This window comes from Pristis pectinata, chromosome 17, assembly GCF_009764475.1.
Source record: "Pristis pectinata isolate sPriPec2 chromosome 17, sPriPec2.1.pri, whole genome shotgun sequence".
NCBI lineage: Eukaryota > Metazoa > Chordata > Chondrichthyes > Rhinopristiformes > Pristidae > Pristis > Pristis pectinata.
The window spans coordinates 43,598,222-43,619,940 of NC_067421.1; the positions used below are offsets into that span (position 1 = coordinate 43,598,222).

Below are 21,719 nucleotides of genomic sequence, written 5' to 3' on the forward strand. Positions count from 1 at the left end.
GGTGTGAGAATAACAGAGTTCTTGTGATGGGAGATTTTAATTTCCCAAACATCGATTGGCATCTCCAGACAGTGAGGGGTTTAGATGGCGTGGAGTTTGTTAAGTGTGTTCAGGAAGGATTCTTGACACAATATGTAGATAGGCCTACAAGAGGAGAAGCTGTGCTTGATTTGATATTGGGAAATGAACCTGGTCAGGTGTCAGATCTCTCAGTGGGAGAGCATTTTGGAGATAGCGATCATAATTCTATCTCATTTAAGATAGCATTGGAGAGAGAGAGGAACAGACAGACTAGAAAGGTGTTTAGTTGGAGTAAAGGGAATTATGAGGCTCTCAGGCAGGAACTTGGAAGCTGAAATTGGGAACAGATGTTCTCAGCGAAAAGTACAGAAGAAATGTGGCAAATATTCAGAGGACACTTGTGTGGAGTTCTGCATAGGCATGTTGCAATGAGAGGGGAGTCACGAGAGAATACAGGAACTGTGTGTAAAAAGGCTATAATAAATCTAGTCAAAAGGAAAAGAAAAGCTTACAAAAGGTACAGAGAGCTAGGTAATGTTAGAGATCTGGAAGAGTATAAGGCTAACAGGAAGAAGCTTAAGAAGGAAATTAGGAGAGCCAGGAGGGGACATGAGGAGGCCTTGGCGGGCAGGATTAAGGAAAACCCCAAGGCATTCTACAAGTATGTGAAGAGCAAGAGGATAAGATGCGAGAGAATAGGACCTATCAAGTGCAGTAGTGGGAAAGTGTGTATGGATCTGGAAGAAATAGTGGAGGTATTTAATGAATACTTCACATCAGTATTCACTATGGAAAAAGATCTGGGTGATTGTAGTGAGGACTTGCAGCGGGCTGAGAAGCTTGAGCATGTAGATATTAGGAAAGAGGAGGTGATGAAACTTTTGGAAAGCATCAAGTTGGATAAGTCGCCAGGACTGGATGAGATGTACCCCAGGCTGCTGTGGGAGGTGAGGGAAGAGATTGCGGAGCCTCTGATGATGATCTTTGCATCATCGATGGAGACGGGAGAGGTTCCAGAGGATTGGAGGGTTGCGGATGTTGTTCCCTTATTCAAGGAAGGGAGTAGAGATAGCCCAGGAAATTATAGACCAGTGAGTCTTACTTCAGTGGTTGGTAAGCTGATGGAGAAGATCCTGAGAGGCAGGATTTATGAACATTTGGAGAGGTATAATATAATTAGGAATAGTCAGCATGGCTGTGTCAAGGGTAGGTCCTGCCTCATGAGCCTGATTGAATTTTTTGAGGATGTGACTAAACACATCGATGAAGGGAGAGCAGTAGATGTAGTGTATATGGATTTCAGCAAGGCATTTGATAAGGTATCCCATGCAAGGCTTATTGAGAAAGTAAGGAGACATGGGATCCAAGGGGACATTGCATTGTGGATCCAGAACTGGCTGGCCCACAGAAGGCAAAGAGTGGTTGTTGAAGGGTCGTATTCTGCATGGAGGTCGGTGACCAGTGGTGTACCTCAGGGATCTGTACTGGGACCCTTACTCATTGTGATTTTTATAAATGACCTGGATGAGGAAGTGGAGGGATGGGTTAGTAAGTTTGCGGATGACACAAAGGTTGGAGGTGTTGTGGATAGTGTGGAGGGCTGTCAGAGGTTACAGCAGGACATAGATAGGATGCAGTTGGGCTGAGAAGTGGCAGATGTAGTTCAACCTAGATAAGTGTGAAGTGAATCATTTTGGTAGGTCAAATAGGATGGCAGAATATAGTATTAATGGTAGGACTCATGGCAGTGTGGAGGATCAGAGGGATCTTAGGGTCCGAGTCCATAGGATGCTCAAAGCAGCTGCACAGGTTGACTCTGTGGTTAAGAAGGCATATGGTGTATTGTCCTTCATCAATCGTGGAATTGAATTTAGGAGCCAAGAGGTAATGTTGCAGCTGTATAGGACCCTGGTCAGACCCCACTTGGAGTACTGTGCTCAGTTCTGGTTGCCTCACTACAGGAAGGATGTGGAAGCCATAGAAAGGGTGCAGAGGAGATCTACAAGGATGCTGCCTGGAATGTGGAGCATGCCTTATGAAAGCAGGTTGAGGGAACTCTGCCTTTTCTGCTTGGAGTGACGAAGGATGAGAGGGGACCTGATAGAGGTGTATAAGATGATGAGAGGCATTGATCGGGTGGATAATCAGAGGCTTTTCCCCAGGGCTGAAATGGTGGCCACAAGAGGACATAGGTTTTAAGGTGCTGGGGAGCAGGTATAGAGGAGATGTCAGGGGTAAGTTTTTTACTCAGAGAGTGGTGAGTGCGTGGAATGCGCTGCTGGCAACGGTGGTGGAGGCGGATACGATGTCTTTAAAGAGATTGTTGGATAGGTAGATGGAGCTGAGAAAAATAGAGGGCTATGGGTAAGCCTAGTAATTTCTAGGGTAGGGGACATGTTCGGCACAACTTGTGGGCCGAAGGGCCTGAATTGTCCTGTAGTTTCTCTATGTTTCTAACTCCATCTGCCATTTGTCTGCCTCCATTTCCAGCTGGACTATATCCTGCTGTCTCCTTTGACAACCTTCCTCACTTTGCACAACCCTGCCAGTCTTTGAGTCATTTGCAATCTTACTAATTAACCCAGCTACACTTTTTGTCCAGATCATCTATATACATCTCAAACCACAGAGGTCCCGGCACTGATCTCTGCAGAACACCACTGGTCACAAACCTCCAGTCAGAATAACACCCTCTACCCTCTGTCTTCAATCTACCAAGTCTCCATGGATCCCATGTGTCTTAACCTTTTGGATCATCCTACCATGAAGGACTTTGTCAAAAGCTTTACTAGACCCATGTAGGCAACATCCACTGCCCGACCCTCATCAATCATCATTAGCACCTCCTCAATCAAGTTTGTAAGACATGACCTCCCCCCCACCTGCACAAAGCCATGCTAATTCTCCCTAATCTGTGCATGCTTTTCCAGATGCGAGCAGATCCTATCCCAAAGAATCTTCTCCAATAATTTCCCTAGCACTGATGTACGGCTCACCAGCCTGTAATATCCTGGTTTGTCTCTACTGCCCTTCTTAAACATAGGAACAACACCGGCTATTCTCCAGTCCTCTGGGACTTCACCTGTGGCTCGAGAGGACACAAAGATCTCTGTCAAAACCCCAGCAATCTCCTCTCTTACCTCCCAGAATAACCTAGGATAGATCCTATCAGGCCCTGGGAACTTATCAACCTTAATGTTCTTCAAAAGCCCTAACACCTCCTATTTCTAATATCAACATGCCCTGGAACATCAGCTCACTTTGGCATCAGCAGAACGGATCTTGATATCCTGCACTTCCTTCTCCTTGGTGAATATCCACGTGAAGGACTTGTTTAGTACCATGCCTACTTACCCTGGTTCTAGGCATAAATTCCTTCCTTTGTTCTTGAGTGGTCCTACTCGCTCCCTAGTTACCCTCTTGTTTTTTTCATGTATGTATAAAATGCCTTGGAATTCTCTTTAATCTTATTCACCAAGGACCTTTCAGGGCCCCTTTTAGTTCTCTTCTGCTTCCTTTGTATCCCTCAATGGTCCGGTCCGATTTCAGCTTCCTAAACCTTAGTATGCTTCCTTTGTTTTTTCACTAAATTTGTAACAGCCCTCGCCATCCAGGGTTCCCAAACCCTGCCATCCTTATCTATTTTCCTCACAGGAACACTGGCCCTGAATTCTGACCAGATCACCTTTAAACAACTCCCAAATGTCAGATGTGAACACCCAATAACAACTGCTCCCAGTCTACTCTCCCCAGCTCCTGCCTAATACAGTTGTAATTAGCCTTTCCCCCAACTTCGCACTTTCCTCCAAGGTTGCCTTATCCTTATCCATAACGATCTGATCACTGTTCCCAAAATGCTTCCCCAGGCTCATTTCCCAATACAAGGCTCCTTCCCTGGTTGGACTATCTACATACTGTGTCAATAAATCCTCTTAGATGTATCTAACAAATTCTGCCCCATCTATGGCTCTGGCACTTAAGGAGGTCCCAGTCTATATTGGGAAAATTAAAGTCACCCACTACAATGTTGCTTTTACATCTTTCCATGATCTACCTACACCTCTGTTCCTCCATCTCTCGCTGGCTATTGGGAGGCCGATTGTATAACCCCACCAAGGACAATGTTCCCCATTTGTTCCTGAGCTCTACCCATATTGCCTCACTGGATGAGCCCTCCAGGATGTCCTAAGTGACAATGTGCCATTCTCCCTGATCAGTAGTGCAACCCCTGCCAACTCTTCTACATCCCTCTCTATCGCATCTGAAACATCTGAATCCTGGAACATTGAGCTGCCAGTTCTGCCCTTCCCTCAACCAAGTTTCCGTAAGGGCCACAACATCGTATTTCCAAGTACTAATCCATGCCCTACATTCATCTGCCTTACCTGCAATACTCCTTGCACTGAAATAAGGACACTTCAGCCCATTTGCCCCAGTGTGTTTAGTAACCTGGCCCTGCCTGTCCTTCTGTTCAGTCTTACTTGATCTAATTTCTACCCTCCCCTAAATCCCTCCATTTGGTGACCTACTGCTCTGGTTCCCAACCCCTGCCATGCTAGTTTAAACCCTCCCAAATAGCACTAGCTGGTTTAGGTGCAACCAGTCCTTCTTGTACAGATTCCATTTGTGCTGGAAGAGAGCCCAATGATCCACGTACCTGAAGCCCTCCCTCCTGCACCAGCTCCTCAGCCATTCATTCAACTTCACGGACTTCCTATTTCTTGACTTAATAGCACTTGGCACAGGGAGTACTCCTGAGATTACAACCCTAGACATTCTGCTTTTTTAACTTTCTGCCTAACTCCCTAAATTCTCTGTAGGACCTCATCTCCCTTCCTGCCGATGCCTGGTACCAATACAGACCACAACCTCTGGCTACTCATCCTCCCCTTTCAGAATGCCCTGTGCCCGCTCAGAGACATCCTTGACCTTGGCACCCGGGAGGCAACTCACCATCCTGGAGTATCGCCCACGGCCACAGAAACATCTTTCGGTGCCATGACTAAGGAGTCCCCCTTCAGTTTTGCTCACATAGTCCTTGCCCTCCCCTGCTGTACAACAGAGCCAGTCAATGTGCCACTGACCTGGCTGCTGCTGTCATTTTCTCCTGAGAGGCTACCCCCCCCCAACGATGTCCAAGATGGCATACACGTCCTCCCAAACTTATGAACGCTCGACTTATGTACGGCCCGTACGTACGACCAAGCGTTTGGGAGACCAGTGGGATGGATATCCTGGCTGCTGCAAGGCTGCAGGCCACTACCCTAGCTAGACTTCTGCCACAGAACGCAAGAAGAATCCTTTCTAGTTAACGTGTTGATGTCCATTTTTCAAATCCTATCCAGAGACACACCATCCAGGCCAAAAGCAATGTCCCTTTTAAAACCATCAATAGCATTTAAAACCTCACCTGCAATAACGCCTTTGAAAAGAATATCATCATCAGCCTGAGATGGGCTCAGACTAAATTTATTAATATCAGCTTTATTATTAAGAATAGCAAAACAAGATTTAAAATGCTTCAGCGGACCACCTATTCCTATAGGACTACCCACGTCTGCAGGCATCTTCTGCCATGTGGGAACTCGGTTCAGAACCACATTCCCAACACGTGAACTGTCGGGTTAGAAACAGTTCTCAGGAGCAGAATGCTGCCGTAATCTGGGGAGGAGCCGTCCTTGTTTGAGAGGGGAACAGCCACCGAAGAATCCTGCACTGCCTGCCTGCCCTTTAGTTCTCTCAGTTTAAATCATTGTTTACGTCACTGTGTTGATCAGTTGTGGCTCAGTTGGTAGCATTCTTCTTAGAAGGCTATGGGCTCAATTCCACCTAGGACATAGAAGTCTAGACTGACAACAAAATGCAGTACTGAGGGAGAGTAGCACTGTCAGAGGTGCCAACATTAGAACAAAACATCAAGTCCCCAACTGCTTTCTCAGCTGGTAGAATGGATCCCATGCACTATTTCAAGGAAGAGTACATTGTTGGTATTCTGACCCTCACTAATAATCACTTTTCTATTGTTGGAGCCTGTGCGTGCAAGTTAACTGTTGCATTTCCTACATTCCAGCAGAAAGCACACTTTAAAGTCCCTCAATTGGCTGTAATATGCCAAGGTTGTGAAAGATGATAGTAAAAATGTTAATCTTTCTTTTTGTTTGATTGAGAATCTGTGTTATTCACACAGCAGAAATCACCAAAGGATTCATTTCAAGCAATCTGGAAAGATTTTAAGCCCAGAATAATTTTTAAATCAAGATAGAGGGTGTTTTATTGTGTAGTCTTCACTTTGTTTTGCGGCGAATGTGATTGGACCTAAGGTTAAACAGTCTAATGTGACCTCTTTCCATGGGATTAAGGTCAAAGACTACTACACAGAACTCCCAGGTCAGCCCGTAAGAATGCAACAGTCTACTCCATTCAGGTTACACTAGGTACAGCTGAAACAGACCTGTGGCGAGAGTTGAGCACAAATTCCATGCTCCACAGAAACACTGTCTTCTGCACAGAATGTTAAACAGAGACCTCCAGCTCCCTCCTCAGGTAATGGAAATGATCCAGGACACGACATAAAGATCAGGGGATTTCTCCCCAGTGTCTTCTCTAACATTTATCCCTCAACCAGCATCATTAAAACAGATTATATAGATCAGTATCAGAGTGGTTAGATTGGTGGCAGATGTACTCTGAAGGGCAGCAGGGCAGAATGTGGCACCCTGAGCAAAAGACTGCATCGAGGGGAACAATGAAGCTCAGGAATGCAATGGTTATGGAGGATTCCATAGCTGAGGGCAGATGATCACGAATGCGAGTCTGGCACAGGACGTTGTTTCGCAGTGGCAGGATAAAAGACATCACTGAGAGAGTGCCAAGTATTCTGCAGGGTTAAAGAAGTTGTAGTACACATTAGTACCAACCACAGAGGTAGAGAGAGGGACGAGGTCTTGCAGGCACATTTATGGAGTTAGGAAATAATTTGAGAAGCAGGATCCAAAAGAAAATAATCTCTGCATTACCCCCAGTCCCACACACGACTGACATCAGAGGATGCAGCAGATGAATGTGTGGCTGAAGGAAAGGTGCTTTGGATTCTTGGGGCATTGAGATCCCTTCTGGGGAAGGTGGGACCTGTACATGATGGAACAATCACCTCTTCACTTCCCACCATCCACAGACCCAAAGTCTTGCAAGAAAGCAGAAATTCCCCTGCACTTCTTCCACTCTAGTGCACTTCACACAGTGTTCACAATGTGGTCTCCTCTATAGTGGAGAAACCAAACACAGATTTGGTGGCCACTCTGCAGATCTCTTCAGTCTGCTTCCAGTCGCCTGTCGCACTCTACGTTGACGTCTCTGTCTTTGATCTCCAACACTATACCAGCGCAAGCCTTAGGACAGCACTTCATCTTCTGTCTGGTCACATTACAGTCCTCGGGACTTAATATTGAAATTAACGATTTCCGTAATCCTCTCTTTCTCTACACAGACGTGGCTGTACCTTTCAGTTTCAATGTATTTCATTCTTTCCTCTTCAGTATCTCACTGCCAGTTTTTTACGTAATTGTTATTTGGACAACCTTAGCTTGCGTCCTATCACAGACTTTCTCTCTGTTCTCTTCACCCCTCCCACATTTTGCAAGTCCATGCCAACAACGTAATGGTCTTTCTTCATCGTATGCCCCCATCCATTCCAAACGTCAGGCATTCATCACCTTCAGTTTCCTTTTCTATAGCTAAGTTGGTATTCATGCCCTTTCTCCCCATTGTATCACTGTTACAAACAAGAATCATCTGGTTATTGACTGCTGTATGTAGGAGCCTGCTTGCACGTAAACCAGACACCATACTCTCTACATTACAGATGTGATTGTGCTTCAAAATTATTTTGGTGACCGTGAAGTCTCTATAGATATTCTGAGATTGTGAAAGTGCTTTATACATTTAGGACTTACTACAGAATATGCCTTCTATTTTGAATCACAAAACAAGTCAGTGCTCTGAACGCCCCAAACACACAAGGCACCAGCAGGTGGTCCTGAGGTGGGCAGGCAGCTGCAATGCAGCAAACCCTTAAGACTTTTCTTCATTTACTTCTTCCAAACAAAAATAACTTTGGAACAATAGTTGGGAGAAAATGTGGAGCACCAACAGATGCGCCTTTGGGATGTGGGAGATTAGAGCACTAGGAAGAGAGAGAAAGTGCAAACTCCACAAAGAGAACAGCCAAGGTCATGGAGCTGTGAGGTGGCAGCACTAACTGCTGCACTACTGTGCTCTCAAAATTCATACCACACATACAGCGGCATGCAACAGTTTGGGCACCCCTGGTCAAAATTTCTGTTACTGTGAATAGTTAAGTGAGTAGAAGATGAACTGATCTCCAAAAGTCATAGAGTTAAAGGTGAAACATTCTTTTCAACATTTTAAGCAAGATTAGTGTATTATTTTTGTTTTGTACAATTTTAGAGTGAAAAAAGGAAAGGAGCACCATGCAAAAGTTTGGGCATCCCAACAGATAACTTTTACCAAGGTCTCAGACCTTCATTAGCTTGTTAGGGCTATGGCTTGTTCACAGTCATTGTTAGGAAAGGCCAGGTGATGCAAATTTCAAACCTTTATAAATCAAACCTTGTCCTAACAATTAGCAGCCATGGGCTCCTCTAAGCAGCTGCCTAGCACTCTGAAAATTAAAATAAATGATGCCCACAAAGCAGGAGAAGGCTATAAGAAGATATCAAAGTGTTTTCAGGTAGCCATTTCCTCAGTTTGTAATGTAATTAAGAAATGGCAGTTAACAGGAACGGTGGAGGTCAAGTTGAGGTCTGGAAGACCAAGAAAACTTTCCGAGAGAACTGCTCGTAGGATTGCTAGAAAGGCAAATCAAAAGCCCCGTTTGACTGCAAAAGACCTTCAGGAAGATTTAGCAGACTCTGGAGTGGTGGAGCACTGTTCTACTGTGCAGCGACACCAGCAGAAATATGACTTTCGTGGAACAGTCATCAGAAGAAAACCTTTCCTGTGTCCTCACCACAAAATTCAGCGTCAGAAGTTTGCGAAGGAACATCTAAACAAGGCTGATGCATTTTGGAAACAAGTCCTGTGGACTGATGAAGTTAAAATAGAACTTTTTGGCCGCAATGAGCAAAGGTATGTTTGAAGAAAAAAGGGTGCAGAATTTCATGAAAAGAACACCTGTCCAACTGTTAAGCACGGGGGTGGATCGATCATGCTTTGGGCTTGTGTTGCAGCCAGTGGCACGGGGAACATTTCACTGGTAGAGGGAAGAATGAATTCAATTAAATACCAGCAAATTCTGGAAGCAAACATCACACCGTCTGTAAAAAAGTTGAAGATGAAAAGAGGATAGCTTCTACAACAGGATAACCGTTGTAAACACACCTCAAAATCCACAGTGGACTACCTCAAGAGGCACAAGCTGAAGGTTTTGCCATGGCCCTCACAGTCCACCGACCTAAACATCATCGAAAATCTGTGGATAGACCTCAAAAGAGCAGTGCATGCAAGACAGCCCAAGAATCTCACAGAACTAGAAGCCTTTTGCAAGGAAGAATGGGTGAAAATCCCCCAAACAAGAATTGAAAGACTCTTAGCTGGCTACAGAAAGTGTTTACAAGCTATGATACTTGCCAAAGGGGGTGTTACTAAGTACTGACCATGCAGGGTGCCCAAACTTTTGCTTTGGGCCCTTTTCCTTTTTTGTTATTTTAAAACCGTAAAAGATGGAAATAAAAAAGTAATCTTGCTTAAAATATTAAAGAAATGTGTCATCTTTAACTTTATGCCTTTTGGAAATCAGGTCATCTTTTACTCGCTTAGCTATTCACAGTAACAGAAATTTTGACCAGGGGTGCCCAAACTTTTGCATGCCGCTGTATAATAAACACTCAACATATCAACACTACACAATACTTATAAAAATTATTCCAGCAAAAAGAATTGCAAGAAATTAAAAGTTGAACTGAAAGACTTTTTATTAAACAAGAAAAAGGTCTCTATATCTGACATCCTGTGCTTGGTCACTGAAGACAGTGCAGACACTACAGAGGTTCTAGTGGTGCACCTGAAATGCCTTGGACGATGACGGCAGCTGCAGAGCTCCTGACCCACTCCCAGGACTCATCTTTAGCTCTCTCATTTGCGCTGCTGGGTTCTAGACAATAATCCAGTGTTGCATAACTTGAGAAAGCAGGCTTGCCCAGGCAGCTGGGAAACATCAAACAGTTCAGTTCAACATACAACACCCCTGATGAAAGGGGGCTTATGATGCACCAATGAACTTTATGACAAAGACAATTCAAAAGGTTGGTGAAAACTCACTGCCAAGGAACTTTTGATTAGCAATTTAACATTCTTACATAATACAGCATACTAAAACAAAACAAAATGAGCATTACTCTCCGAATTTTGATGTTTAGGAATGATCAGATTAGACTAAAACGACGTGTAGTCAAGGAATTGAACCAACTGCATTTCATAGTCTTCCCCTGTCCTGTACCTTGTTCATATTCCAAGAACAAAACAGTCAAAAAAATATTTGAACTCACCTTGAAAGTAAATAGGTTTATCCTGGGAATTCTGTAATATATGGGACTGGAGAAGAAAGCATGCAAAATTTTTACTCTAATTAACTATCAAGTGACTAGCTTAGATGGAAATCTTGGTCAGCATGGACCAATTGGGCCAAAGGGCCTATTTCCCTGCTGTATGACTTGAACTAGAAGAATGACTGCCAGGTAAGAGGAATAACTAGATTCAGTTATGATGCTCCATGTAGTTAAACTGCCCAGTCAAGTCACCATGAAGATGAAAGTGCTGGAAGGGCAACTTACAGCCATGGAACTAGCAAAGCTGCAGTGAGCCAGGATTTCCAAGACAGATGGTGTGGGAGGGGAAATTAGTACAGAAAGAACAAGAATGTGAAAACAAGCTCATCTATACAGCGCCTGTCATGAACTCAGGGTATCCCAATGCATTTTATAGCCATTGAAGTACTTTAGAAATGTAATCATTGCTGCAGATAATCTGTGCACAGCAAGATTCCGCTACAGATGACCCCTGTTTTATGGCCATTTGGTTAACGTAAATTTGCCCTTACAGAATTTGCATATCTTTACCTAAAAATTTGAAATACGGAAATAAACTCTCAGAATTTATGTGAAATAAAAGTAAATAAATAAACACAATCTTTTCTCAATTTATGTTTCTTGAACATGCGCAGGTGATGCAGCTGTGTTTATGGAAAATCATGACATGGGCCATTTTCTAGCAAAGCAACCCCACCTGACCCTCGTAACATGGGGCTGTCTGTATAGCAACACAATGGAAAGACAGAATGAGAGCAGAAAACACAAGTGCCGTGAGCTCCCAGGACTTACCTCCTCTCACTGATGAATGGGACGACTTGGATGATGTGGACCATTGTTTGGTCAGTGCTTTTTCTGTTAACGAGTCACTGTAGTCCTTTAGATTGGTACTGCTGGATTCTGTATTGAGGGTGACATTGGAATTGTTGGTGTCCTGATCTCTCTCACTGGAGAATTGGGTCAGGCCAGTTTGTTCAGTTTCACTGTCGTTTACATTGAATTGGGTCACGAACTGGGCCATTTTCTGGGCCAACATGAGCTGGGTTTCGTGCTCCAGTTGCCGGATGTCCTCGATGGTCAGGCCGTACCACTCGTCCTGCCAGCACCACGCTTGTCGGTGAGCCCTCAGCATCACTTTCCTTAAACCTATAATTCATGGAAAGAGTCTTCAACCATGCAGGAACCTTATTCTGAATGGGTTGTAGAGACTTACGCCACAATATTAGTGTGCTTCTGACAGCCCTAAATAAATGACTGGAACAAACAAAAGAAAAATATTCCACTGCTTAAACATGATACCAGGTAACAGCGTTGTCAGAAATGGTGCTGGAAGTTTGTACTACTATTTGTGGTGCCGAACTGAGAACTGCCTCTAGAAGGAACACACAATTCATCTCCTGTTAACAAGGAAAAGAATTCTTCAACAATGGCTCAGCAGTAAGTTTCAGCAAATCAGGGGGTAAATGGTTACCTCTGAAGAACCACACACTTAGCTGGTGGAACCATCTGAAAACAAAGCCAGTGTTGGGCTGATACATTGCACTGATGGATGCAGGGCATAAATACCCACTCACTCCCTAACACATTATACTCCACGCACACATCATTCCACACTCCCATGTACAGGAAGTTTTTTGGTTTTAAACCTTTGCAGTTTAGTGGTTTGGGTGAGAGGAGGGAAGTTGGAGAGACAGGGAAAGGGAGAGAGAAGAGCAGGGTTACTTGGAGTTGTGATATTCCAAGATAATCAATTTCAAATCATAACTGGAAAATTGCAAACTTTATAGCCTTGTTCAAAGGTAGCTGCAGGGGTAAACCCAGCATCTACAGAGCAGTTAGTCTAACCCTGGTGGTGGGAAGCTCTGGAACCAAATCATTTGGACATGTTTGCATTGATTGCGAGAAAAGCCTACATGGATCTGTTAAAGGCAAAACATGGCCAACTAATTTGATGGAGTTAACTGATGCAGTATGGAGAGGGTTGATGGGTTTTGCAGCTGATGTATCCGCCTATGGACAGACATTTGAAGAAGGTGCCACATCATCAGCTTATTAAGATTTGAAGTTCTTATAAAAAATAATAGAGCAGAAAAACTGCTGGAGGAACTCAGCAGATCTGGCAGCTGGATGGTTGATGTTTTGGGTCGAGATCCTGCATCTGCCTAACTGCATACTAAACATAGCTATTGTATCTGCCCATGGAGATGTACAGCAGCAAGACAGCAGCCAGGATAATAGAGGATCAATAGGAATATTTGATGAACTGGCATGTGTCCAGTCTTGCTAGGCCAGGTAACAGAACTTTCACTGTAATAAACTCATAGAAACATAATACATAGAAGAGTACAGCACAGGAACAGGCCTTTCGGCCCACCGTCTGTGTAGCCCATGATGTCAATCTAAAACTAATCCCATCTGCCTTCATATCAAGTTGAGTTTATTGTCATAGGACCAAGCACATGGAAAACACAGGTGCAGTGAAAAGCCTACTTGCAGCAGCATCACAGGCACATAGCATTAGAGTCACAACATTCAGAAGTAAGGACATAAATTAACATAAATCAAAAGAGTTGTACAAGAAAGAACACAATTAGAACCAAAAAATAAACAAAGTCCATTGTAGTGCAAAGTGTGACAGTGTAACTATACTGAGATCACGATTAGGGTTATACACATCAGTTGGTCGAAGGGAAGTTGCTGTTCCTGAACCTGGTGGTGTGGGACTTCAGGCTTCAGTATCTCCTGCCCAATGGTAGCTGCCAGAGATGGCATGGCCCGGATGGTGGGGGTTTTTGATGATAGATGCTGCTATTTGAGGCAGCACCTCATGTAGATACTTTTGATGGTGGAGAGGGATATAACCATGATTTATTGGGCTAAGTCCATGACTCTCTGCAGATTCTTAATGCTCCAGCGCATTTGAAATGCCGTACCAGACCACATGGCCCGTATCCCTCTTTTCCCTGCCTGTTCATGTGTCTACCTAAATGTCTATTAAATGTCACTATATAATCTGCTTCCACCACCTCCCCTGGCAGCACGTTCCAGGCACCCATCACTCTCTGTGTAAAAAAACTTGCCCCACACATCTCGTTTAAACTTTCCCCCTTTCACCATAAACCTATGCCCTCTTTTTCACCCAGCGATAAAGACTCGTGACTACCTACCCTATCTATGCCTCTCACAATTTTATAAACTTCTATCAGGTCGCCCCTCAGCCTCTGACACTTCAGAGAAAACAACCCAAATTTGTCCAACCTCTTGTTATGACTAACACTCTCCAATTCAGGCAAAATCCTGGTGAACCTCTTCTGTACCCCCTCCAAAGCCTCTTCATCCTTCCTATAGTGTGACAAACGGAACTGCACTCAGTACACCAAAAGTGCCTAAGTTTTGTAGTTTATACTCAGTGCCCCAACCATTGAAGGTAAGTATTGCCATGTGCCTGCTTTACCACACCTATCCACTTGTGTTGCCACTTTCAGGGAGCTATGGACTTGCACCCCAAGATCCCTCTGTACATCAGTGCTCCTAAGGGTCCTGCCATTTACTGTATACTTTCCTCCTGCATTTGACCTCCCAAAGTGCAACACCTCACATTTGTTTGGATTAAACTCCATCGGCCATTTCCGTGCAATGAATTGATCCACACGAACTGCACGCAGATGAGTTTTTCACTCTACCTTGTACAAATGACAATAATAAACCAACTCTCTGCCCACATTTCCAGTTGGTCTACATGCTGCTGAATCCTTTGACAACCTTCCTCACTCCACCAAATTTCATGTCATCTGCAATTTACTAATCAGACCACCTAAATTTTCATCCATATAATGTACATCTATCACAAACAACAGAAGCCCCAGCACTGATCCTTGCAGAACACTACTGGTCACAGACCTCCAATCAAAGAAACACCCCTCCACCATTACCCTCTGTTGTCAGTGACCAAGCCAATTTTGGATCCAGTTCACTAATTCACTGGATCCCATGTGACTTAATCTTCTGGATCGGCCCACCAAGGAGGTCCTTGTAAAAACCTTACTGAAGTCCATGTAGACAACATCTACTGCCCTACTCCCATCAACCACCTTTGTCACTTCCTCAAAAAACTCAATCAAATTTGACAGACTGGACCCGCCCCACACAAAGCCACGCTGACTTTCCCTAAGTCCACGCTTTGCAAGATGCAAGTAAATCCTGTCCCTGAGAATTTTCTCCAATAACTTCCTTACCACTGATGTACGGCTCGCTGGCCTATAACTTCCTGGTTTGTCCCTGTAGCCCTTCTTAAACAAAAGGACAACATTCTCCAGTATCCTGGGACCTCACCTGTGGCTACAAAGGATACAAAGTTATCTGTCAAAGCCCCATCAGTCTCCTCCCTTGCCTCCCTCAGTATCCGGGATAGATTCCATCAGGCCCTGGGGAATTATCCATTTTAATGTTTCACAATACACACAATACTTCCTCCTCCTTAATAGTGACTACCCTAAAAGATCAACACACCTTTCCCTGATCTCACCATCATCAATGTCCTTCCCCTTGGTGAATAATGATGCAAAGTATTTAAGTAAAGACCTCACGGACCCATCCATTGTCGTTCAGTGGACCTACCCTTTCCCTGGCTACCTTCTGCTCTTAATATGTATAACATGCCTTGGAATTCTCCTTAATTCTACTCCCCAAGGACATTTCATGGCCCCTTTTCACCCTCTTAATTCTTTGTTTAAGTTCTTTCCTGCTTCCTTTATATTCTTCAAGAGCCTCGTCTGATTTCACCTTCCTAAACCTTACATGGGCTTCATTTTTCTTTTTGACTAAACTGACAATATCTTGACATCCAAGGTTCCCAAACCTTGGCAGTCTCATCTTTCATCCTCATAGGAACATGCTGGTCCTGAACGTTGATCAACTGGCCTTGAAAATAATCCCACAAGTCAGACGTGGGTTTACCCTCGAACAGTCTCTTCCAATCCACCTCCCCCAGTAGGATTATACTACAGACCGCCCAATAACCACCAGGGCAGATTAGGGAGAGGAACAAAAACAACAGTGTTGTCATAGTGGGTGACTACAACTTCCCCAGTGTAGGCTGGGACCTTCTTACTGCAAGAGGGTTAGACAGGGTAGAATTTGTTAGGTGTATCCAGGAGAGTTTCTTAAAACAGTATGTGGCCAGTCCAATGTGAGGAGGGGCCATAATGGACCTGGTGTTGGGAAATGAGCCTGGTTAGGTGACTGACCTGTCAGTGGGGGAACATTTAGGAAACAGTGATCACAACTCCTTAAGTTTTAAGATAGCTATGAATAAGGGAACTTGTGGAAAGTATTATACAGAGGAGGGTAAATTATGAGAGTATTAGGCAGAGAACAGAGTTAATTGGGAACAGCTGTTTTTGGGCAAGCCCACATCTGACATGTGGAGGGTGTTTAAGGACCAACTGCATAGAGTACAGGACAGGTATATTTCAGTGAGAAGGAAGGACTAGATGGCAAGGTAAGGGAACTTTGGATGATGCGATAGGTGGGGAATTTAGTCAAAAAGAGAAAGGTAGCAGCAGGGATACTGAGGAGCAGATCGGGAGGCAGAGTTTGGAAAGGTGCAAGAATAACAGGGTTGTTATCGTGGGATACTTCAACTTCCCAAATATTGACTGGCACCTGTTTAGTACCAAAGGTTTAGATGGTGCAGAGTTTGTTAAGTGTGTCCAGGATGGATTCCTGTCACAGTATGTTGACAGGCCGACTAGAGGGAATGCCATATTAGGTCCAGTATTAGGTAATGAACCGGGTCAGGTGACAGATCTCTCAGTGGGTGAGCATTTGGGGGACAGTGACCACCGCTCTCTGACCTTTAGCATTGTCATGGACAAGGATAGGAGCAAAGAGGACAGGAAGATATTTAATTGGGGAAGGGCAAATTATGAGGCTATAAGGCTAGAACTTGCGAGTGTGAATTGGGATGACATTTTTGAAGGGAAACGTACTATGGAGATGTGGTCGTTGTTCAGGGATCTCTTGCAGGATGTTAGGGATAAATTTATCCCGGTGAGGCAGAGAAGGAATGGCAGGGTGAAGGAACCATGGGTGACAAGAGAGGTGGAACATCTAGTTAGGAGGAAGAAGGCAGCATAAGGTTTAGGCAGCAAGGATCAGATAGGGCTCAGGAGGAATATAGGGTAGCAAGGAAGGAACTTAAGAAGGGGCTGAGGAGAGCAAGAATGGGACATGAAAAGGCCTTGGTGAGTAGGGTTAAGGAGAATCCCAAGGGTTTTTTCTTGTACGTGAAGAGCAGAAGGATGGCTAGAGTAAAGGTAGGTCCAATTAAAGACAAAGGTGGGAGGATGTGCCTGGAAGCTGTGGAAGTGGGTGAGGTTCTCAATGAATACTTCTCTTCAGTATTCACCAAGGAGAGGGGCCTTGATGACGCTGAGGACAGTGTTGGTAAGGTTAATGTTCTAGAGCATCTTGATATCAAGAGAGGGAATGTGCTGAAGCTGTCAAAAAATATTAGGACAGATAAGTCCCCGGGGCCCGATGGAATATTCCCCAGGCTGCTCTGCGAGGAGAGGGAGGAGATTGCTGAACCGTTGGCTAGGATCTTTGAGTCCTCGTTGTCCACTGGGATGGTACCGGAGGATTGGAGGGTGACAAATGTTGTCCCCTTATTCAAAAAAGGTAGTAGGGATAGTCCAGGGAATTACAGACCAGTGAGCCTTACATCTGTGGTGGGCAAGCTGTTGGAAAGGATTCTTAGAGAGAGGATCTATGGGCATTTAGAGAATCATGATCTGATCAGGGACAGCCAGCATGGCTTTGTGAAGGGAAGATCATGTCTCACAAGCCTGATAGTGTTCTTTGAAGAGGTGACCAGACAGATTGATGAGTAGATGTGGTCTACATGGATTTCAGTAAGCTATTTGACAAGGTTCCACATGGTAGGCTTCTTCAGAAGGTCCGAGGGCATGGGATCCAGGGAGGCTTGGCCATGTGGATTCAGAATTGGCTTGCCTGTAGAAAGCAGAGGGTTGCGGTGGAGGGAGTACATTCAGATTGGAGGGCTGCGACTAGTGGTATCCCACAAGGATCAGTTCTGGGACCTCTGCTTTTCGTCATATTTATTAATGACTTGGATGAGGGGGTAGAAAGGTGGGTTGGCAAGTTTACAGACGACACAAAGGTTGGTGGTGTTGTGGATAGTGTAGAGGATTGTCGAAGATTGCAGAGGGACATTGATAGGACGCAGAGCTGGGCTGAAAGTGGCAGATGGAGTTCAATCTGGACAAGTGTCAGGTGGTACACTTTGGAAGGACAAACTCCAAGGCAGAGTACAAAGTTAATGCCAGGATTCTTGGTAGTGTGGAGGAGCAGAGGGATCTGGGGGTCCATATCCACATATCCCTGAAAGTTGCCTCACAGGTGGGTAGAGTAGTTAAGAAAGCTTATAGGTGTTAGCTTTCATAAGTCATGGGATCGAGTTTAAGAGCCATGAGGTAATGATGTAGCTCTACAAAACTCTGGTTAGACCACACTTGGAGTACTATGTCCAGTTCTGGTCACTTTATTAGAGGAAGGATGTGGAAGCGTTGGAAAGGGTGCAGAGGAGATTTACCAGGATGCTGCCTTGTTTAGAGAGTACGCATTATGAGGAGAGACTAAGGGAGCTAGGGCTTTACTCTTTGGCGAGGAGGAGGATGAGAGGAGACATGATAGAGGTGTACAAAATATTATGAGGAATAGATAGGGTGGACATCCAGCGCCTCTTTCCCAGGGCACCAATGCTCAATACAAGAGGGCATGGCTTTAAAGTAATGGGTGGGATGTTCAAGGGAGATATCAGAGGGAGGTTTTTTTACCCAGAGAGTGGTTGGGGCATGGAATGCGCTGCCTGGGGCGGTGGTGGAGGCAGGTACATTGGTCAAATTCAAGAAGGTACTAGATAAACATATGGAGGAATTTAAAATAGAGGGATATGTGGGAGGAAGGGGTTAGATAGTATTAGGTGAGGTTTAAAGGTCAGCACAACATTGTGGGCCGAAGGGCCTGTATTGCACTGTACTGTTCTATGTTCTATGTAAAATCAAACAGAGCCCTTGAGAATTATAAAGAAGCCAGAAACAAACTCAAGAAGGGAATTAGGAGAGCCAGGAGGGGCCACGAAAAGTTCTTGGCAAGTAGGATTAAAGAGAATCCCAAGTCATTCTATACATAATCAAGAGCAAGAGGATAACTAGGGAGAGGGTAGGACCACAGGACCACTCAAGGATAAAGGAGGGATCATGTGCCTGGAGGCAGAGGATGTGGGCAAGGTCCTAAATGAGTAGTTTGCATCAGTATTTATCAAGGAGAAGGACACGGAGGACAGGGAGATCAGTGTGAAGTCTGCTAATATGCTGGGGCATTTCGAGATAAAGCAGGAGGTAGTGTTGGGTCTCCTGAAGAAGGTTAAGGTGGATAAGTCCCCAGGGCCTGATGGAATGTACTCCAGGCTATTGAGAGAGGCAAGAATCGAGATGCTGAGGCCTTGAGCAAGATCTTTGTGTCATCTCTAGCCACAGGCGAGGTCCTGAGGACTGGCGAGTAACTAATGTTGTTTCATTATTCAAGAAGGGAAACATGGATAATCCTGGAAACTATAGACCGGTGAGTCTCACGTCAGTGGTAGGGAAGTTACTGGAGAGGATTCTTAGGGATAGGATTTATGAGCATTTGGAAAACCATAGCCTAATTAGGGACAGTCAGGGGCAACTTGTGTGGGGCAACTTTCTAAATTATGAAAAAGGATAGGACTGGTGCTAAGATTAAGGTTCTAAACTGGAGGAAGGCCAATTTTGATGGCATCAGAAGGGATCTGGCAGGCATGGATTGGGATAGGTTATTTTCCCGCAAAGAGATGCTTGGTAAGTGAGACGCTTTCAAAAGTGAAATATTGAGAGTACAGAATCTGCATGTTCCTGTTAGGATAAAAGGCAAGGCTAACAAATTTAAGGAACCTTGGTTATCGAGGGATATTGAGGCCCTGGTAAAGAAAAAGGAGGAGGTGCACGTCAGGTATAGGCAGTTAGGATCAAATGAGGCACTTGTGGAGTATAAGAAATGTAAGACAACACTTGAGAGAGAAATCAGGAGGACTAAAAGAGGAGGTTGCTCTGGCAGACAGGGTGAAAGAGAATCCAAAGGGTTTCTATAGCTATATTAAGAGCAAAAGGATAGCGAGGAACAAAATTGATCCTCTTGAAGATCGGCATGGTCATCTATGCATGGAGCCAAAAAAGAAGGGGGAAATGGATTTTTTGCATCTGTGTTTACTCAGGAGACAGATACAAAATGGAGGAAAAAGAGTAGTGAGGTCATGGACCGTATCCGGATTTTGGAAGAGGAGGTGTTTGCTTGTCTTGACGCAAATTAGGGTGGATAAATCCCCAGGACCTGATGAGGTGTCCCCTTGGACCTTGTGGGAGGCTAGTGCAGAAATTGCAGGGGCCCTGGCAGAGATATTTAAAACATCCTTAGCCATGGGTGAGGTGACGGAGGACTGGAGGATAGCTAATGTTGTTCAAGAAAGGCTCTAAGAATAAGCTGGGAAATTATAGGCCAGTGAGCCTAAAATCAGTTATTGGAAGGTAAATTATTGCAAGGTATTCTGAAGGACAGGATATACAAGTATTTGTATAGTCAGAGCCTGATTGGGGATAGTCAACATGGCCTTTGTCCGTAGCAGGTCATGTCTAACCAATCTTACAGTTTTTTTTAAGGAGGTTACCAGGAAGGTCAATGAGGGAAAGGAGGTGGAGGTTGTCTACATGGACTTTAGCAAGGCCTTTGACAAAGTCCCGCATGGGAGGCTGCTCCAGAGGGTTAAGTTGCTTGGCATTCAGGATGAAGTAGTCAAGTGGATTCAACATTGGCCTAGCGGGAGAAGCCAGAGAGTGGTAGTAGATGGCTGTCTCTCTGACTGGAGGTCTGTGACTAGTGGTGTGCCACAGGGATCAGTGCTGGGTCCGTTGTTGTTTATCATCTATATTAATGACTTAGATGATAATGTGGTAAACTGGATCAGTAAATTTGCAGATGACACCAAGATTGGGGGTGTAGTGGACAGCGAGGAAGGCTATCAAAGCTTGCAAAGTGATCGTGACCAGCTATGAAAACGGGCTGAAAAATGGCAGATGGAATTTAATGCAGACAAGTGTGAGCTGATGCACTTTGGGAGGACAAACCAGGGTAAGACTTAGGTGTGCAGTAGAACAAATGGACCTGGGAATACAGATCCATAGTTCCTTGAAAGTGGCATTGCAAGTAGATAGGGTTGTAAAGAGAGCTTTTGGCACATTGGCCTTCATAAATCAGGGCACCGAGTGCAGGAGTTGGGATGTTACGTTGAAGTTGTATAAGATGTCGGTGAGGACAAATTTAAGAGTATTGTGTGCAGTTCTGGTCACCTACCTACAGGAAAGATATCAATAAGCTTGAAAGAGTCCAGAGAAAATTTGCACGGATGTTGCTGGGACTTGAGGACCTGAGTTATAGGGAAAAGTTGAATAGGTTAGGACTTTATTCCCTGGAGCACAGGAGAATGAGGGGAGATCTTATAGAGGTATACAAAAATATGAAGGGTATAGACAGGGTGAATGCATGCAGGCTTTTTCCCCTCAGGTTGGGTGAGACTAGAGCTAGAGGACATAGGTTTAGGGTGAACAGTGAAATATTTAAGGGGAATCTGAGGGGAAACTTCTTCACTCAGAAGGTGGTGTGAGTGTGGAATAAGCTGCCAGAGGAAATGGTACCTGCCGGTTCAATTGTAACATTTAAGAGAGGTTTGGATAGGTACATGGATGAGAGAGGTATGGATTGATATGGTCCGGGTGCAGGTAAATGGGACTAGGCAGAAAACCAGCCCGGCATAGACTAGATGGACAGAAGGATCTGTTTCTGTACCATAGTACTCTATAAAACACAGAACCCTGTAAATTCAAATAATGTTCAATAGTTTGAAAAATAACACAGTCCAATCAATCTTGTTATTACTGTCACTGAGAAGAGAACCCTCTGCAACCATGAATTTGATAAGGTCATAAAACTCTAGGATTG

General features: G+C 44.5%; 1 protein-coding gene across 1 annotated transcript in view; it reads right to left on the bottom strand.

Annotated features, from left to right (window-relative positions):
* The window catches only part of LOC127579258 (membrane-associated phosphatidylinositol transfer protein 2-like), a 314,070-nt gene that overhangs the window by 79,887 nt on the left and 212,464 nt on the right, over window positions 1-21,719 (bottom strand). The window contains 1 exon segment of the mRNA XM_052031908.1: window positions 11,418-11,771. Coding sequence (XP_051887868.1) covers window positions 11,418-11,771 — 354 coding nt within the window.